The sequence below is a fragment of the Ochotona curzoniae genome, unplaced genomic scaffold (genome assembly GCF_017591425.1).
Source record: "Ochotona curzoniae isolate NIBS_2020 unplaced genomic scaffold, NIBS_Ocur_1.0 contig_1274, whole genome shotgun sequence".
Lineage (NCBI taxonomy): Eukaryota > Metazoa > Chordata > Mammalia > Lagomorpha > Ochotonidae > Ochotona > Ochotona curzoniae.
The window spans coordinates 21446816-21464430 of record NW_024465023.1 but is presented as its reverse complement, the minus strand read 5'-3'; the positions used below and the strand labels follow the sequence as shown (position 1 = coordinate 21464430).

The 17615-nt window shown below is 42.1% G+C and overlaps 1 protein-coding gene across 1 annotated transcript; it reads right to left on the bottom strand.

Moving 5' to 3' along the window:
* Positions 1-921: 921 nt before the first annotated feature.
* Positions 922-6392, bottom strand: NR0B1 (nuclear receptor subfamily 0 group B member 1). Its single transcript, XM_041001960.1, has 2 exons — positions 5222-6392; positions 922-1166 (listed from the first exon to the last, which is right to left on the bottom strand). Exons 1-2 carry the CDS (start codon positions 6390-6392, stop codon positions 922-924), a joined length of 1416 nt encoding a protein of 471 aa, XP_040857894.1.
* Positions 6393-17615: the final 11223 nt, after the last annotated feature.

The following is a 17615-nucleotide window of genomic DNA, read 5'->3' as shown; positions in this document are numbered from 1 at the left end:
GGTTCTGAAAAGTTTAAGATTCCCTTCAAAGGGTTAGTACCTTAGTGTATGTATGCTAATTGATAATCAGCAATTTATTATTATAAGTATAGTGCCCTAAATTTCATCCTGGCAAAAAGCAGCAGCAGTTCTATGGATTATATTTAAACACAAAGCAAGAATCAACAATAGTCACTTTATGATTTCTTGTCATGTTTTTCCAGGTTGGTTACATAAGCAACATATCTAAAAGATGAGGAATAAATAAGGGTTTATAATGATGTTGAGCTTTCTGGAACTATGACTCCTCCTCATAGAATGTCAGCTCTCCCAAATCCATAATAGTGTATAGAAATCTCAAAAGAAAACTAAAAATCTCACATTTCATTTCCATGTGGCTCTCCACCCAAGACTGCCAAGACACTCTTCCATGCCACTGACAGGAGAGGAAATGAAGGCAGGGGCAAAATCATTTCTCACTGATACTGCATGGCAATCCTTAAATGCCGTGTTGCTCACAAAGGTTATTTTTTGCTTATATCAGCTAAGTTTTAATAAGTTTTGAAGTCCTAAACCCAAAAGAAACTTTTCAGTCATGTTAATGATTAACATATTAAGATTTATTAAAATGCAATATTACAAATTTAATTTGAGCAGGTACAATGGTGGCAGCAATTAAGCTTGTGGAAATAGCCTACTAGTGGAATACTCTGCTCTTAAAGATGAACAAAAGCATGTTAGCGGTTCACAAATATTTTCCTTCACAGCGAAACATTTATAGAACAGAGGCCTTTTTAGTCATCTATAACTAAACTATTTCTTGAATTGAATACAAAAATACTATGCATGTAAAAATAATAAGAAAGTTTGCTTCTCAATATTGGATACTCTTCTATCCATACCTCTTACATGGTAAACTTTACTTGTATGGGCCAAATGCCTTCATAACTTTGCACACAGCATCTCCAGCATCATATCATCCATGCTGACTGTGCCAATGATGGGTCTGAAGAACAGTTCAGCAATGGCATTGGCATTGATGAATCTCAGCAGGAAAAGAGCACTGTTCAGTTCCGCAAATCTGGCCTGGTGCCCTCTGTGCGTTGTCCTGATGTGTTCACTGAGTATCTGCTGAGTTCCCCACTGCAGTCCCTGGATGTACTTCACGCACTGCAGGCCTGGCAGGTCTGGAGAGGGAAAAACCAGATTGTTATAAATGGCTCCTGGTTTCTGCCTCTTCCCAGCTGAACAAAAGCTCAAGATTCCTGCTGAAAGGGTTTTCTAGAGCACAGGTAAAATGTCGAATTAGCTGTAAGGTTTCAGAAATAGCATTTCTAAGAACAAAACATTAGGTGATTTGTTTTATTTAATGTTCACAATGCTTGTATGCACACATTTTAAAATGCTGGCTTTGAGCCAACAAATACATGCATAATTTGACAGACTTGTGTACTTTCATGAATCATTGTGACAGTTCAGTTTTTATGCAAATATAAAATCTCAGGAGATGGGCACTAGAGTTTATGCCCATGGAAGTTTTAATAAATTTTCCTATATGACAAGTATTTTACTGTTCTTCTTCAAATTTCCATGAAACAAATTATTTAGCCAATGTTAGTAGACTCCACAGCCACAAACTGTGACTCCTGGATGTTAAAAAGAGGATATGCTTCTAAACAGAGTGCCAAAAGGCTTTTTTTTAAATACAGTAAAAATTTATCTGGACAATAAGATGCCAGACTTTCTATCTGGTACATGCTTACAATGAAGGATTCATGACTGGATATGAACTGTACTACTGCAACAATGTGGAAGAATTCAATATGGGGGGAGGGATTTTGGAGGGGTTGGGAGAATCTCAGAGCCTATGAAACTGTGTCATAAAATGAAATAAAAAAAAATACATTAAGAGATTTTAGAAATCATTTCCTTCCAGTCTTTACAGGGTTAAGTGTAAACAAAAAGATCTTGGATTGTAACAAAGCTTAAACCTAACTCTTCTAAAAGATAATGCATGAGTTTTCTTTCAGTTAAGTGCAATACCTAAGTAAAAGTGAATGACACTACAATCCTGGAAAGATTAGGGACACATGAGGCTGCCAACAAAAGTGTTAAGAGGAGGCTGTTTCTCAGAGCCCTTTGAGCCTCTATGACAGTCATGTTGTCCCAAAATTTTAAAATTTGTATTCAAATAAGTAGCAGCTTATCACTCAGAGTAAATGATGCCAATGATGCCTGCTGTCATTTCCCTCTACTTCTTCTACAAAGTTCATCAGAATATTTTAAAACAATCATGCTAATTATCACAGAGTAGCAGAAAAAAATCAGTGTTCTTTAAAAACAATGGGCAGACATGAGGCACCCCTCTAATAGGAAAATACATGATCAATAAAATAAGAACAAAATAAAGCAGAGCTTCTAACCTATATCCTAATTCTGATTATTCTATTATCTGCAGCTCAACATCCAGGCTTGGGACTCAATCTTACCGTGTCTGGATTCCAGTGGTGAAAGAGACTCCCAGGAAATCCCGCCTGAAGGTTCCCCAGATCTAGATTTGTGGCTGGTAAAAACTTCATCTTGTCAACTCCAGATTACTTTTCTCTGCTGTCACACCACACCCACCCATGCCCACCCTTCCCCTCCCCCAATCATATACTTTTCCACATAAAGACTTACATTTAAAGCAGAGAAAGAGAAATGGCAGGTGGGCTCCACAGTTTCATAGTTCTCCTTAACTTTATGTTTAAATCCAGAGTGTGGGAATACAATTAAAATGTTTATTCTGCTTCAGACATTTTTAATTTTATGCACTGTTTTTTTTCATAAAATTTATTTTCCATAAAGTTTATGAAGACGCATTATATGTGTGTGAGGGGGGGAGGTGGAAAGGGTTAAATATGTGGGTTTGCCACAAGCATATATGAATTTTAAAAAGTAAAGAGAAGGAAATACAGGATAAACAAATAAAGGATAAACAACAAAGAAAGATTCCCTTCCCTTCAAATGTAGATGCATTTTATTTGCATTTCAAACAGACTTTGATAAACTGGTTAAAATGGTTAAAATACTTACTGAGAGAGGATTGGAAAAGCAAAGCAAGAAAAAAAGCAGGGGGGGGAGGAATAAAAAGGGAGTGAAGTAGGCAAGGAGTTGGGGGTGGAGGGGAGAAGGTGAGACCAAGCCCAGTATAGAAACTATTGAGATGCACATTTCTGGAAGCTGAGCCTGGGTCTTGCCTTGTATTCCAATGAACAAGGCACATTATAGGTGATTAATAACACTGGCTGAAGCTGTAAGGAAGCTGTTTTCCAAACAATCTTAAGTATTATCTAGGACACTATTATAAATATGTATTTGCAGGGCCATGACTACTGAATGAGAATCTCTAGGGGAGGAGGCTGGAGGTCTTTCAGCCCCACCCCCCAGCACACAAGAGTACTGTCTTTTGCACAGGCAAGCATGGAAACGATGGCAGAAACAAAAAAGTGATCCAAAAAAAGTTCTGAGCTGAGCTGAACTCTATAGGTCATAAAAAATGGGGTATGAATGAATTACTGTTTCCTCAGATACTGCTCTTACACTCTTTCAAAAAGTGCTACACAGGGGCCAGGGACATAATCAAAGACTCCTGGTATCAGGGGAAAAGGGTGTAGAAGGAGCATTATAGAAATTTTCCCAACTCTAGCTGCCGAGAAACTTCCCTTTCCACTTGTAAGGAGTTATTCGAATATCCCACCCTGGACCCAGCGCCATTTCTTCTTCCTCACAGCTCATGAAATTCGCGCAGGTCTAGCCATCCACGAATCAGATGTAACCTGGCATTTAACCTGAGACTCCCGCTCCCAACCCCCCAGTCCCATCCCCAACCCCGCCCACTCACCCATCATCCCAAGGCATTCACCTGCAGGCACCCTGGGGCCTGCCCTCAATCCCACCCATCCCCGCCCTCCACACCTGGCAGACAAAAAGGGCCCCCAGGTGCAGCTGGCTCTCTCTAGCTCTCTCTTCTCCTTTGGGCCTCCCTTCCCCCTTCCCCCTTCCCCCTTCTCCCTTCTCCCTTCCCCCTTCCCCCTTCCCCTTTTTCCTGCCCCACTGGAATAAACCTCCTAAGATACCTCTGGTGTTGCATCTGGTGTTTTCAGCTCACAGTAAAGAACCAGGTTGCGGGAATTAGCTGCGCGTAATAATATAATATCCTATGAACTAGAACTAGAACTCAAACTGTTTTAAATAACTAACACCACTTGTGAACCTTTTGAAAGGAAACTGGCTGAAGGTGATCCTTAGTAGCAAGGCATCTGTGAGACAAAATACTGCACTGTCCAAAAAGTTGTTCTCTTGGGATTCCGTTGCCCTGTGAGTGTCCAGCATCCAGCTGACAGCCTGAGAATTCTGCTGTGGCTGACATCTTACTGGTCCCAGAACACAGGGCACCCACTTGTCACAGAACCCCGAGCCATTTATTTTTCACTAAGGTCCCCAAGCACTCTGCGGTCTATTGGGTAAAATAGGGGCAGCAGAAGGGGGTAGATGGAATTGCAATGATTAGGGGGCCTATAAAGTCCCCTTAGTGACCCTGATGTTGGGTCCTATTATTGTGGTTTTTTTCCTTGCCCTTTCCCAACCAGATATTCACAGAGATTTGGCAGGATGTGAAGGTCCAGATGCCTAGCATGGTACAAATGAACATTCTGAGGATGATTGGTGAAACTTGAAATACAGTGTCCTAACAGCGTCCCCCAGGGATGATCTCTCCACAGAGTCCTTCAGAAAGGTTTCCCATCTTGCCAGATCTAATCAGTTTTCTCCAACAAAATGATTAAATTTCAGAATGGGCTTTCAGATGGAGAAACATGTTATAGAACTTTCAGGTAGCCAAAACTTTTTTTTAAGAAGCCATGCTACTGGATTAAAAAAAAAAAGTTACAGAAGAAATGGTCATGTCCCAGAAAGGCACAAAAACTTTTTTATATAATAAAAATACACAGAGAATGAAGCCCAAGCACCAACAAGCACTCTCTTGCTGTCTGAGGAGTCTCTGGCGGCGGGTCAGCCCTGAGAATTTCCTCCCAGCCCTCCTCTGTGCCCAGATTAACCACTTCCCCCACACCCCCCACACCCTGCCACCACCACCATGCAGAGCACCAAAGAGGCTAGTGTATATATATGCCGCAGGGAAGACGCTGCTCAGTTTTCTTCTGAGCCAAGAGAAGCTGGCATCCAAATCCAGCGCCCTTACCCGGGTTAAAGAGCACGGTCCCCTTTAGGTAGGCATACTCTTTGGTACTGATTTCCAGACTCCAGCACTTGGCAAGGAAGCCCTTGATGGCTTGGACCGCTGCAGCTGAGGGCATCTGCCCGGCCTCTGGCGGCGGTGGCACCTGGGACTGCAATGTGGCCAGGGGCGGTGGCTCATCGCCCGAGATCTCCTGCCGCCTGCTGGTGAGGATCCTCTGAAGCATGCTGGGCCCCGAGGTCTCCACCGTCTCGAAATGCAAGCCATCCTGGGCCAGCTCCAGCATGAGCAGGGGCGCCCAGCAGCTGCGCACCAGCACCAGCTGCTGGTCCAGGGGTAGCACCTGGAAGCAGGGCAAGTACTTGACGAAGCGCAAGGTCTTCAACAAGCCCGCCGAGGCTGCCTCGCACACCACCTGTGGATTCTTGAGGGCCACTGGTCGCAGCGCATCACACGAGGTGTCCCACCAGGGGGCCCTCGGCTGCACTTCTGGAGCTGCGAGCATTTGATTTGCGCTCCTGGCCATGCTATAGAGGATGCTGCTTCGCTGTGAGCGATCTTCCCCGCAAAAGCAGCAGCCACACAAGAGCGACAGGGCTCGGCCACTGTGTAGCCCCTCTCTAGCCCCCAGCCTGGGTGCACAGTAGGAGCGCTCCCACCACCCGCCCCTCAGCTGTGCCTCAGGCGCCTCTGGAACCACGTGCGATTGCTTTGCGCTAGTGAGCAAGCTGTACAAGATGCTTCCCTGCCGCGGGTGGTCTTCACCACAATAGCAGCAGCGATAGAGAAGCGACGTGGCCTGTCCGCCCGACGGCCCCTCTCCGCCCACTCGGGGCTCAGCGCCGCACGAGCAGCCCCAGCACGGAGCCCTGAGCCGCGCCTCTGGCACCTTCGGGGCCGCGTGCGCCTCTTTGGCGCTTGTAAGCATGTTGTAGAGGATACTGCCCTGCCGCGGGTGGTCTTCACCGCAGAAGCAGCAGCGGTACAGGAGTGCCAGGGCTCGCCCGCCGGGCAGCCGCTCTCCGCCCACACGGGGCTCAGCGCCGCACGAGCAGCCCCAGCACGGAGCCGCGAGACGCGCCTCTGGCGCCTTTGGATCCGCGTGCATTTGCTTCGCGCTCATAAGCATGTTGTAAAGGATGCTGCCCTGCCACGGGTGGTCCTCGCCCTCCATGGCCGGTGGCGTCCGCAGCCCGTTCTGCCCAGTGGCCGCCTCCTGGGACCTATTTATACTGAGCGCACACGCAGGCGCGTCGGCTGCATCCTCCTGGGCAAGGGCGCTGAGGGGGGCGCGGCGCTGAGCTCTGGTGCGTTCGCCCATGACCTGGGCGGTTCAAAGGGGGGCAGATTAGATACCTTTTGCAAGCTGGAAATAGGAGAGAAATATCGGCAAGCGAACTCGGAAACACTTGGCTCTTACTACCCCTTCCCCTCCCTCTGGAAGACAGGAGCAGAACGCCTGGAGCACAGTTTTGAGACACTGTTCTTAATACTTTCCGCTGAATCCTGACGTCTGATTTGTTCTCTTTATTGGTAGGTCAGGGATGCCTAAAATGCAAACGTATGTTTCTGTGCCATATCTGTAACCTTTCATTAACGGTCACATTTTGTGTGCCTTATTTTGTGTATGGGTAAGCTGCTCTCATTTTCTGAGACCTTGAAAATTACAGATCGGCAGTTATCAGCATCTTATGAGAATGCGGTGAAAAGACCCAATCTCAAGCCCATTAACGGTGAATCTCCTTTTCAGTGAAGTTCCCAGGGGATTCACATGTGTCTTAATGTTTAAAAAGTACTCCTCTAAGTGTGGTATTCTGAGCGTTCAGTTTAGTTCAACCAAGCTTTGTAAGTGCTTACTCTCCTTGACACTGTATTAAAGAGCTGGAGGCAGTGACCAGGTTGTGAAAGTGGGAACGAAAAAGCAAAACACCACCACCAGCAACAACAAAAAACACCAGAGATTAAAAGAGAGTCACAATAAGCACTTACCATCCTTGCAGAGGCATATTGGTAAATGTGCAATGAATGTTTCCCACCCTTACTACACCAAAGACGGTAAGTACCAGCATCAGGAAGATTGGATGTTGGGTACTTCACCTGGCACACAGCCTGCTTCCTCTGGTTGCACGCAGCCACTAAAATCATTGGATCTTCTTGTTCTCCACCCTACCTCCACCTGGCAGCCAGCCCCATCTAACTTCAAAAATCACAGCATTTTCATCCTCAATGTCTTCATCTCAAAAATGACAGGTTTTGCGTTGGTGATTGGTTGGTCCAGGACTGAAGATAAAGCTGGAAAAGGATTAGTATATAATAGCTGACATTCTAGTCCCTTTCTTGTTTCTTCTTTCTCTCTCTTCCTCTATCCTCCCTCCCTCCCTCTCAGGCTGAATTTCAGAGTGTAAGAGGAAAGCATGAGAGATCCACATTTTTTTTTTTGAAACCTAGATTTTATTCTGCCTGCGAGAAGCTTTTTAACAGAGTAGTTAAAATCTCTGACAGTAGCACCAGATTGCAATTTTAATATTTTAATCCTGGCCATGCCACTTTACAGCTCTGTGACCTTTGGCGATGTATTAGCTTCCTATTGCTGATGTAGAAAATTACCACAAATTTAGTGGCTTAAGGAAACACAAACAAGACAAGTTTACTGTTACGGTTCTGGAGGCCAGAAATCATTTTCACTGGACTAAAAAGTGATGCTTCTTCTGGAAATTGTAGAATATATTCTTCCTTGTCTTTTCTGGCTTCTAGAAACTGCTTGCATTCCTTGGCTCTTAGCCACAACCTAGTAACTTCTGCTTCTGTCTCCTTCAATCCTTAAGAATCTTTGTGATTATATTGGGCCTCCCAAGATAATTTAAGAAATTATCTCCATCTTTAAAGCCTTGAGTTGATCATATCTACAAAGTTCCTTTTACTTTGTGAGATTAACACATTCACAACTTCTGAGAATTTAATCATGGGCATCTTGGGGGTGAATTTTTCATAGAAAGTTATTTAAGGGCCCCAGCGCAGTAGCCTAGCAGCTAAAGTCCTCGCCTTGCATGCGCTGGGTTCCCATATGGGCACTGGTACTAATCCCAGCAGCCCCACTTTCCATTTAGTTCCCTGCTTGTGGCCTGGGAAAGCAGTTGAGGACGGCCCAAAGTCTTGAGACCCTGCACCCGTGTGGGAGACCGGGAAGAGGCTCTGGGTTCCTGGCTTTGGATCAGCACAGCTTGCGGCCATTGTGGCCTCTTTGGAAGTGAATCGGTGAATGGAACATCTCCTCTCTGTCTCTCCTCCTCTCTGTGTATCTGACTTTTCAACAAACATAAATAAATCTTTATAAAAAGAAAGAAATTTACTTAAGCCGTCTGCATTCAGTTTCTTCATATGTGAAACATGACCAATACTGTCTGTGCGGTAATCCTCTTACACAAGTTAATACATTTGAAATGCTTAGCTCAGTGTTCAGTATACAGTGTTGGCTGTGTCAACCAATGCTTTTCTTTCTTTTTAGGACATTGTAGGGATAACTTGAGTGTGAGAAAGTTATAGTGCACCAGCTGCAACATAATTAATTCTGTCTCCTAGGGGAGCTCACCTTCACCCTACAGCCATATGCTCCCTGCCCTTTTCTATGTGTTCATATTTCTTGTCACAGATTCAGAATGACTAATGGACCACCTTGTCCACAATAAGAACATGCAGTGGCACCATTACCTCGCCATCAATTTGATCATTTGCCGTTTCTTTTATTCCAGCTACTGCTTTGTGTGCTGTTATTGCTGTTTCCACAATATTGCTGCATTAATGAACTCATGTACCAGGCTAACTTAGCTCTCACCTTAAGTTGCTAAATACTAGTTGCAATTTTGGTTTCCTATCAAAACCTGAAGTGATTTGTTTCTTTAGTTAGTTGAGAATTGTTGATTGCCCCACCACCCCACAGACACTTATATAAAAGAACCTTGAGGGCAAGAAAGCCCTCATTCTATATCTCAGTAACAAGAGCTAATACACACTCAATCGGAAAAACATGTGTTTGTTGGCAACTGTATCTTTGCAGAAACCACGGAGCTACAGCTTCTATGTTCCATGCAGAGGCCAAGTGTTCCCACGGAGTCATTGCTACACTAGGCTGGAAGGGAGGAGAGGTCAGCCAACTTCATTAGACACAGAAATTTTTCTCAGGCCTGTTTTGATACTCAAAGTGTGATAAGCACTGCGATAGAGTAACAATAGAACTGGACTTACAGTCAAAAGATCTGGCCTTGAATTGGGTCTTTTACATTCTAAAGGTATAACATTGAACAAGTCATTTAACTTTAGGTTTCTCATGTGTGATGTGAACACAAAATTCTATAAACTGATATTAATGAGTATATCTTGTTCAAAGTCCTTAAAGAGCTATCATGTTTATTTGCATAATATGGCAATTCAGTGAAATGTTTTCTGGACTGTTCTCTACATTGAAACTCAGTTACTTTCTAATGATTTAATGTTGAGCAAGGCATTTAACATCTCATCAGCCATTATTTTACCTATAAAATCAGAAGGTGATGTAAACTAGTTGTAATATCCACACCTTAGCTCAGCAGGACTTTTCTAATACTCTTTCATCTAAACAGCTATAGTTTTAAAAATTATGGACATTTAAGTTCACTTTGTGTTACTTTATTTATACCCTACTACCTTACACATATTTGATGCTTTTAGTTTTAAATTTCAGGCATTGTCTGAAATTGAAATAAGTGCAAGGAGATCCCACAGGATCCTGAAAAAAAAAAAAAGAGGAATGACAAGTTTACTTTGCTGCAAAAATTTCTGAAGCCATGCATTATTCTTTCTTTTTGGAATACTTTTTTCCAATGTATTTTTTGAAAATCCCCTGTATGGTGCCAAGAATTATGAATTTGTAATATAGTGCTTATAGTTCCTGTTCTTTCCCAAGGACAGAGCCTTCTGAGTTTGTGTTTTTCCTGAAGTAGTTGTGATCTGATCTTCTATTTGAAACACTGAAGGACTTTTTGGACTCATTGGATTGACTGTTCTTAAGGAGAGACTGCCTACATTTTCTTCATAAGTATTCATCCTTGGAAATGTCAAGAAAAACTAACTTTATCTTTACACTTTTCATTTTTCCCCCTGAATAGCTCCTTAGAAACCCCCTGTCAACCAAATGCACCAGTAAAGAGATTTGCATCAAGCAATGCCAAACTGCTAGTTCCTGAAGCATTAGTGAAGATGTACCTTCTAAGGCAGGCACACGCTTTTTCATGTGATTTGTCCTATGTACTCAGACCACTGTGACAGCTAGACCAAAAGACACACTCATCAACTGCATCTGTCATGTGTTGAGTTTGTCCACACTGCAATTTGGATATTTACACTGACTCATTGTGCAGTGACCTTGTCCACTTGGACACCTGCTCTGTAGAATCCATTATCTGTTCCAAGTGAGGGTGGGAGGAAAGCTGCTCTGCCTGCCTGAATACAACCTTCAACTTCAAAGTAATGTAGTTTTCACCAAAGCATGTAGGAGTGAAGTACAGGTGGAGATAAAGCTGGGTAAAATTATATAACTGACCTTTGACAGCCAGATACTCTTGACCTGGGAAGGCATGATGATCTGAAACATGATATGAATTTTTAATACGGGTTTAAAAGAGCTGGAATGCCTTAAAATTCGGTTCCTTCAACAAATAGGCTACAGGGAGTATCATCAGTGTTTTCCTTATTTTTCATGTTAAATATCAGATAAGCAATGTTTTAGATGAACAGTAGCAGATGAATCTCAAGGGATAAACTTCTCTTTTTTCCTTTCCATGACCCACGATCTTTAAAACTTTATTTATGAAAGAATCAATACGCTTTAGCTGCTGATTCATGAAACCCCTATAGCAGATCAAATAATCATTATTTATTTCCTTCAGATGAACAGCAAAGAAGATAATCAGTTGCCCTAGGGGCCACGTAATTGCTTAGCTAGAGTTATGGCTCTTGTATTTGCTGTAACCATAAAATATCCTAAAGTAAACTTTCCAAATCAAACAACCATACTTTTCAAGGAAAAACTGATCAACAGATCAATTCACTTCATCAAATTTACCAATTTTGAAACCATTCCAGTGACAGATGTTGATCACATTATCTAATTAATAAATTCAGCTGACAGGTGGAAAATTTTTTTGGCCCATTAAGTTGACCGAACAGTTTGAAAAGCATTACTTTATTTTTCCACGTAGCTTGCCCCCTAATGAGAATGGGGAATTTACTAATAGACTTCAAACATATTGTAACCGGTGGCTGTTTTATTATCTCCCTACAAGGAAACGGTTTCCTTTCCCTTCTAACATTTTCTTTTTTTTTTAAAGATTTATTTTTATTATTTTTTTCATTGGAAAGGCGGATATACAGAGAGGAGAGACAGAGAGGAAGATCTTCCGTCCGATGATTCACTCCCCAAGTGAGCGCAACGGGCCGATACTATGCCTGTCCGAAGCCAGGAGCCTCTTCCGGGTCTCCCACGCGGGTGTAGGTTCCCAAAGCCTTGGGCCGTCCTCGACTGCTTTCCCGGGCCACAGGCAGGGAGCTGGAAGGGAAGCGGGGCTGCCGGGATTAGAACCGGCGCCCATATGGGATCCCGGGGGTGCAAGGCGAGGACCTTTAACCACTTGCGCCACCGCGCCGGGCCCCTTCTAACATTTTCTTAGCGATTTTCCCCATACAATTGTATTTCTGGAGTACTGCTATGGTTTGGCTATGATTTAAGAACATCCGCAAAAGGTTCATGATCCTCTGTGCTTGATCCTCTGTAGGGTGATTCTGAGACATGCTAGAACCTTTAAGAAGTGGGCCGAGTAGGAAGTTTGTGATCATTGGGACACTGCCCTCAGAAGGGATTAATGTAGTTCTCATGGGACTCCAGGAAGGCCCTGTGAGAGTGGGTTGTGAGAATGAGTGAGCCACATCCTGCAATCTCTTTGACTTTATTTGATATCTCAGTATGAACTCTCTTTCTCCCTCATACATGCTCCTACTACAATTCCATGTGCCATGCTGTGATGTAGCCAGAAGGCCCTCACAGATCCAAACAGATGTTGTCACTGTGAGCTAAATAAATCTCTTTTCTTTTTAAACCAGTGCCAACTATTTTGTTACAGCAATAGAAAATTGACCAAAAACAAATGCCTTGTATATTGCTTGGCATGTTAAAGACACTAGACAAATATATGCTAAGTGAAGCAATGAATGAAACATCTCTTCCAAATCTAGGTATATTCTGATTGCATTAGGCTATCCTGCCTTCACATCATATACCTGATTGTGTGGCTTTAAATGGTTTTGTTAGCACTAGTGGAATGACCTCAGGGTCTTTTTTTGCAAAATAATAGCTACCTTTCTTAAATAGTCTTATTTTTAGTTTGATAGTTTCTAACTTGAGAGTAAATATTATTTACATTTTTGCAAAGCAGTAAGTACATTAAATTATGCAATCTCTCTCTTTCTCTCCATAAATATATATATATATATATATATATATATATATATATATATATATTTCACAAGTGTGAGTTATAAGACCTAGACAGCAATCTGCGTAAGGCCACAGCATAAAGCCTTTGGAAGTGATCATTTGTCAACTAAATCATATTTGTGCATTTCAAATTCACTGTATACATACATGAAAAATACATTTGGAATAGAGGATCTCCACAGTGGATAAATAATTTAAACTTAGAGTTCAATGAATTTTAACATTTGTATTGATATAAACTTAATTGCTTTCTTTGAATCGACAGTGACAATCACAGGAAACAAAAAAAGTGTTGTGAACAGATGTAGGTGAGGTTCTCTGATGCAAAACAAAATGTGGGTGGTGAAGAAAATCATGCATTTTATTTCCAATGTATTCTGCAAAGATGATGTGCATGGGTTTTTAACAAGGAGTTACCTTAGCTTACGTCCTCTCAGGCAGGGCATGAAATGAGGACTGTGTGAACTCCCTTGAGAGATGACCCCAGAAAAAAGTGGTAAAGATGCAGGAGAAGTGAAACTGGAAAGAAGGAAAAGCTGATATTAAGGTACATGGCTACACACCCCTGCTGAATTTGTTCATCTTTGAAAACCATGTTGCTACTATACCCCCAAGATGTTAGTTTTTTTACGTAGGAAAGATTTGAGTGGAAGAAAAAGGATAAGAATCTGGGCCCAGCGCAGTAGCCTGGTGGCTAGAATCCTCACCTTGCCCCCGCCAGGTTCCCATATGGGCCCCGGTTCTAAACTCAGCAGACCTGCTTTCCATCCAGCTCCATCCTTGTGGCCTGGCATGGCAGTCGAGGACAGCTCAAAGCCTTGGGAACCTGCACCTGCGTAGGCGACTCAGAAGAGGCTCTGGGTACCTGGCTTCAGATCTGCACAACTCCAGCCTTTGCGGTTACTTGGGGAGTAAGACTGGACAGAAGAGCTTCTTCTCTGTTTCTCCTCTCTGCATGTCTGACTTTCCAATGAAAATAAATAAATCTTAAAAAATAAATAAATTGGATAAGAACTTTTACCTACAATTGGCTAAATTTCCCTGACTAAGTCTCTATCCAACAGTTTTACCAGCTTCTTTTGTAGACAGTGGAAACAAAACATTGTTTGCTGGTATAACAATAAAATTTCACCAGATAAGGTTTTTGCAAAACTCAGGGTTGTGGCCTTTGCTTGTATCACTTGAGTAATTCTGAATATTTTGCCTTTGTGCACAAGTTCTTAATATTTTTCCATCCTTTCAAATGTGTTTTAATCAAACAAGAAACTTTACACAAGCCTCCTTTTGAGGCTTGAGTTATGGCTGACTCCAAGTGTTTGAATTACATTCCCGGGATGGAATGTAGACCTGAAGCCTTCTATCTCTTGTTCTAAAATAAGTTTTCTTTGAGCTATAGGCTGCAACCAACCCAACCAGACTTGTAGCAGATTTTCAGACTCTACCTTCAAAATGTATTTCAGAGCCAATGCTTTCTCATCACCACATCACTACCATCTGAGTCTCCGCTGCCATCTTGTCTGACCCCAACTACAATAGTTGCTTTCCTGGCTCCTCCCTTCCATTCCTTCTCTGCCTATAGCAAGAAGCTGCTGCTTCAAGGGTGATAATCCACTGATCAAAGCCTCTGATACCTTTCCATTGCGTTTAGAGAAGTATAACCTTGTATGCTCTAGTCTTTCAAACCTTAAAGGATCTAGACCTGGGTAACTCTCCAATGCTTCCACTCACTCCCTTTGCTCTAAACTACATGACCTCCTAATATTCCCCAAACCCACGTCACCTCCATCAGACAAATCCATTGCTAGGGAAACAGACCTAATGATTGATTTAATATCATTCAGCAGCATTTAAAGTAAACACTCCGTATATAAGAAATGACACAAACAAGAAATGAATGCTAAGATCCAGCAAAAATGAAAAGTAATGTACATATACAGTGTGCATTTCACTTTATGCAGAACTGTGTGAGAGGGAAGTAAATTGTTTATTGACATCTGTTCAGTTCTGTAAATGAACTTTAATCTGAATAAGTACAACCGCTTCAAACTGAAACTGTGATTTAAAACGGTTTTACCATTTTGGAATGTGTTAAATGTTCGTTTGACATTCTTAATTATGGTTATGTATTGATTTACTAGGTACCCTTTTAAAGTTCTTTGATTAAAGGTCAGTACAACATAGCCTTTCACATATCAAGGCCATTAGTTCCTATTAAAAGGATAAATTGTATCATGTATTGCTTCCCCATGTGCAAATCTCAGTTGTATTTTACTGAAGCAAACACACTTGACTTTTCATTAGCACTCAGTCCATTACTTGAATGCAAAACTGATGTCCAAACACAAAATGCAAGCTCAGGCAAAATTTCTAATGTAGCACTGGAAGCAAGAAGCAGAAAGAAAACTGCCTCAGAAAATCATGAATAATAGTGATTCCTCTAAAATATTCTAACATGGTTCTATAAGAAAGACATAAATTTTGGATTAAGTCCTAGCTATGCAGGAGTGGTTCTCAGACCTGCAGCATTGGAGCTTGCCAGGCAAGTAGAATCTGGGACTTCAGGCTGATATTTATGGGCTCAGAATGAATCTGCATTGTGAGCAATCTCCCCAGACAACTGATGCCACAGTAAAACCTGAGAATCATTTTGTAAATCACAGATTTGGCATCACTTCGGTAAATCTTGGAAGTTCAAAAAAATTACTGAAGTTTTGGTTTAATCAACTCAAAGATGTTTCTTTTTCATTTGTTTTTAATTTGACTAGTATATGGTTTGAAAAGCTCCAGGTAATTAAAATAAGCAGCTAAGTTTGGAGATCAGTGCTCTTAAAAATACAACCCAATACCATCTCCACTGTGTAATAATAATAATAACAATATGAACAAGTGGTTATATTAGGGGATAATGACATCATCAGACAGCACAGCCAAAAGTGAACATAAAAGAAAGTATTTGGGATGTTTTGTTCAAGGACTACATTTATATTGATAGTTTGATCAAATTAGAAGGAAAAAAAAACTGAGTAGACCAAAATGGTCATGGAGAAGTGTAAAAGTAAGTTAGCACCTGGGATGTACCAAAACACAAGAATTCAGTAAGCAAACTGGTGTAGTTACTAAAGGGTCAAAATCAAATTCCTCTTTGGGAAAATGAAACTCAGGAAATTAGAAGTGGTGGTGGTTCTCTTGTGCTTTCCTTACCTATTGAGGACACTGACATACGCACAGTTCACCTAAAAAATTATAGGGGGTTAGCCCAAAGCCTTGGGCCCCTGCACCAGCGTGGGAGACTTGGAACAGGCCCCTGGCTCCTGGCTTTGGATCAGCTCAGCTCTGGCCATTGTGGCCACTTGGCAAGTTAAAGGATGGAAGATCTTCCTCTCTGTCTCTCCTTCTCTCTGTACATCTGACTTTCCAGTAAAAATAAATAAATCTTAAAAAAAAAAAGGAAGAAAATCATTAGGGGCACCAGCCAAGTATTATCACTACCTTTATCTAAAATGTTATCATCTCTTGGTTATTTTGTACCATTGAACTCCTGACTGGTATCATTACCTCTCCTTAAGCCTCTACTCCATTTATCTCCTACCTGCTGCCAAAATTATCTATTTTTTTATTTTTAAAATTTATTTATTGGGCCCGGCGCGGTGGCAAAGTGGTTAAGTCCTCGCCTTGCACCCCCGGGATCCCATATGGGCGCCGGTTCTAATCCCGGCAGCCCCGCTTCCCTCCCAGCTCCCTGCCTGTGGCCTGGGAAAGCAGTTGAGGACGGCCCAAAGCTTTGGGACCCTGCACCCACGTGGGAGACCCAGAAGAGGCTCCTGGCTTCGGATCGGCATAGCATCGGCCGTTGTGCTCACTTGGGGAGTGAATCATCGGACGGAAGATCTTCCTCTCTGTCTCTCCTCTCTGTATATCCGCCTTTCCAATAAAAAAAAAATAATAATAATAAAAATAAATCTTTAAAAAAAAGATTTATTTATTTATTTGAAAGTCAGAGCTATACAAAGAGAGGAAGAGACAAAGGGTTGGCGAGGGAGAGAGAGAGAGAGATCTTCCATGTGCTGTTATAGTTCATTTCCCAGATAGCCACAGGACCAGGGCTGAGCCAGGCCAGAGCAGAAGCCAGGAGCGTCATCCAGACCTCCCACATAGCTGACAGGGGCCAAAATACTCAAAACATCTTCTGTTGCCTTCCCAGGGCATTAAAAAACAGCTGGATTGGAAGTAGAGCACTTGGGATTTAAATTGATGCCCACATGGTTTAATGGTGTTGCAAGTGGCAGCTTTACTTGTTACATCACAATGCAGGCCCCCAGAGTGATCATTCTATGCATGATTCAATCATATAGTTCCATTGCTTATTGGATATTCCTACCCCCACTCTATTACACAGCATATTATATCCTTAGCATAATGGGTCTGAGGGAACTAAGATTTATTAAGTATTAAATATTTCCTTTACTTGCCAACTCAAATCTGTGTTATTACTCACAAGATGAAGATACTAAAAGTTATTTTTGGAGGAAGAATATTTTATGGCACAGATAAAGTTAAAACCCTGAGCTGCCTGTATTTCACCATCTTGAGCTATAAGATCTTTTATAAGCCAACAATCTTTTGGCTTCGTCACCCAAATTCTTCCAATATCACAAATTCACCTATGGATATTAAACATATCAGACAAGCACCATGCTTAGTGATATCCCTTTACAAAATTAACAGAACCAGCTTTGTTGTGTAGTGGGTAAAGCTGTGTTTGCAAACACAATGTCCTACGCTGGAGTGTTGGTTCAAGTTCTGGCTACTCTACGTTTGATCCTACTCCCTCAATTACCTGGGAAAGTCACCTATAAAGAAGTCTGGGATAGA

Bases quoted from the DNA above. Each gene is read 5' to 3' on its own strand.
- NR0B1 (XM_041001960.1), bottom strand. From the start codon at position 6,392: ATGGAGGGCGAGGACCACCCGTGGCAGGGCAGCATCCTTTACAACATG. The intron at 1,167-5,221 runs GTAAGGGCGCTG...TTCCCTCTCCAG, and splicing joins GACCGTGCTCTTTAACCCGG to ACCTGCCAGGCCTGCAGTGC.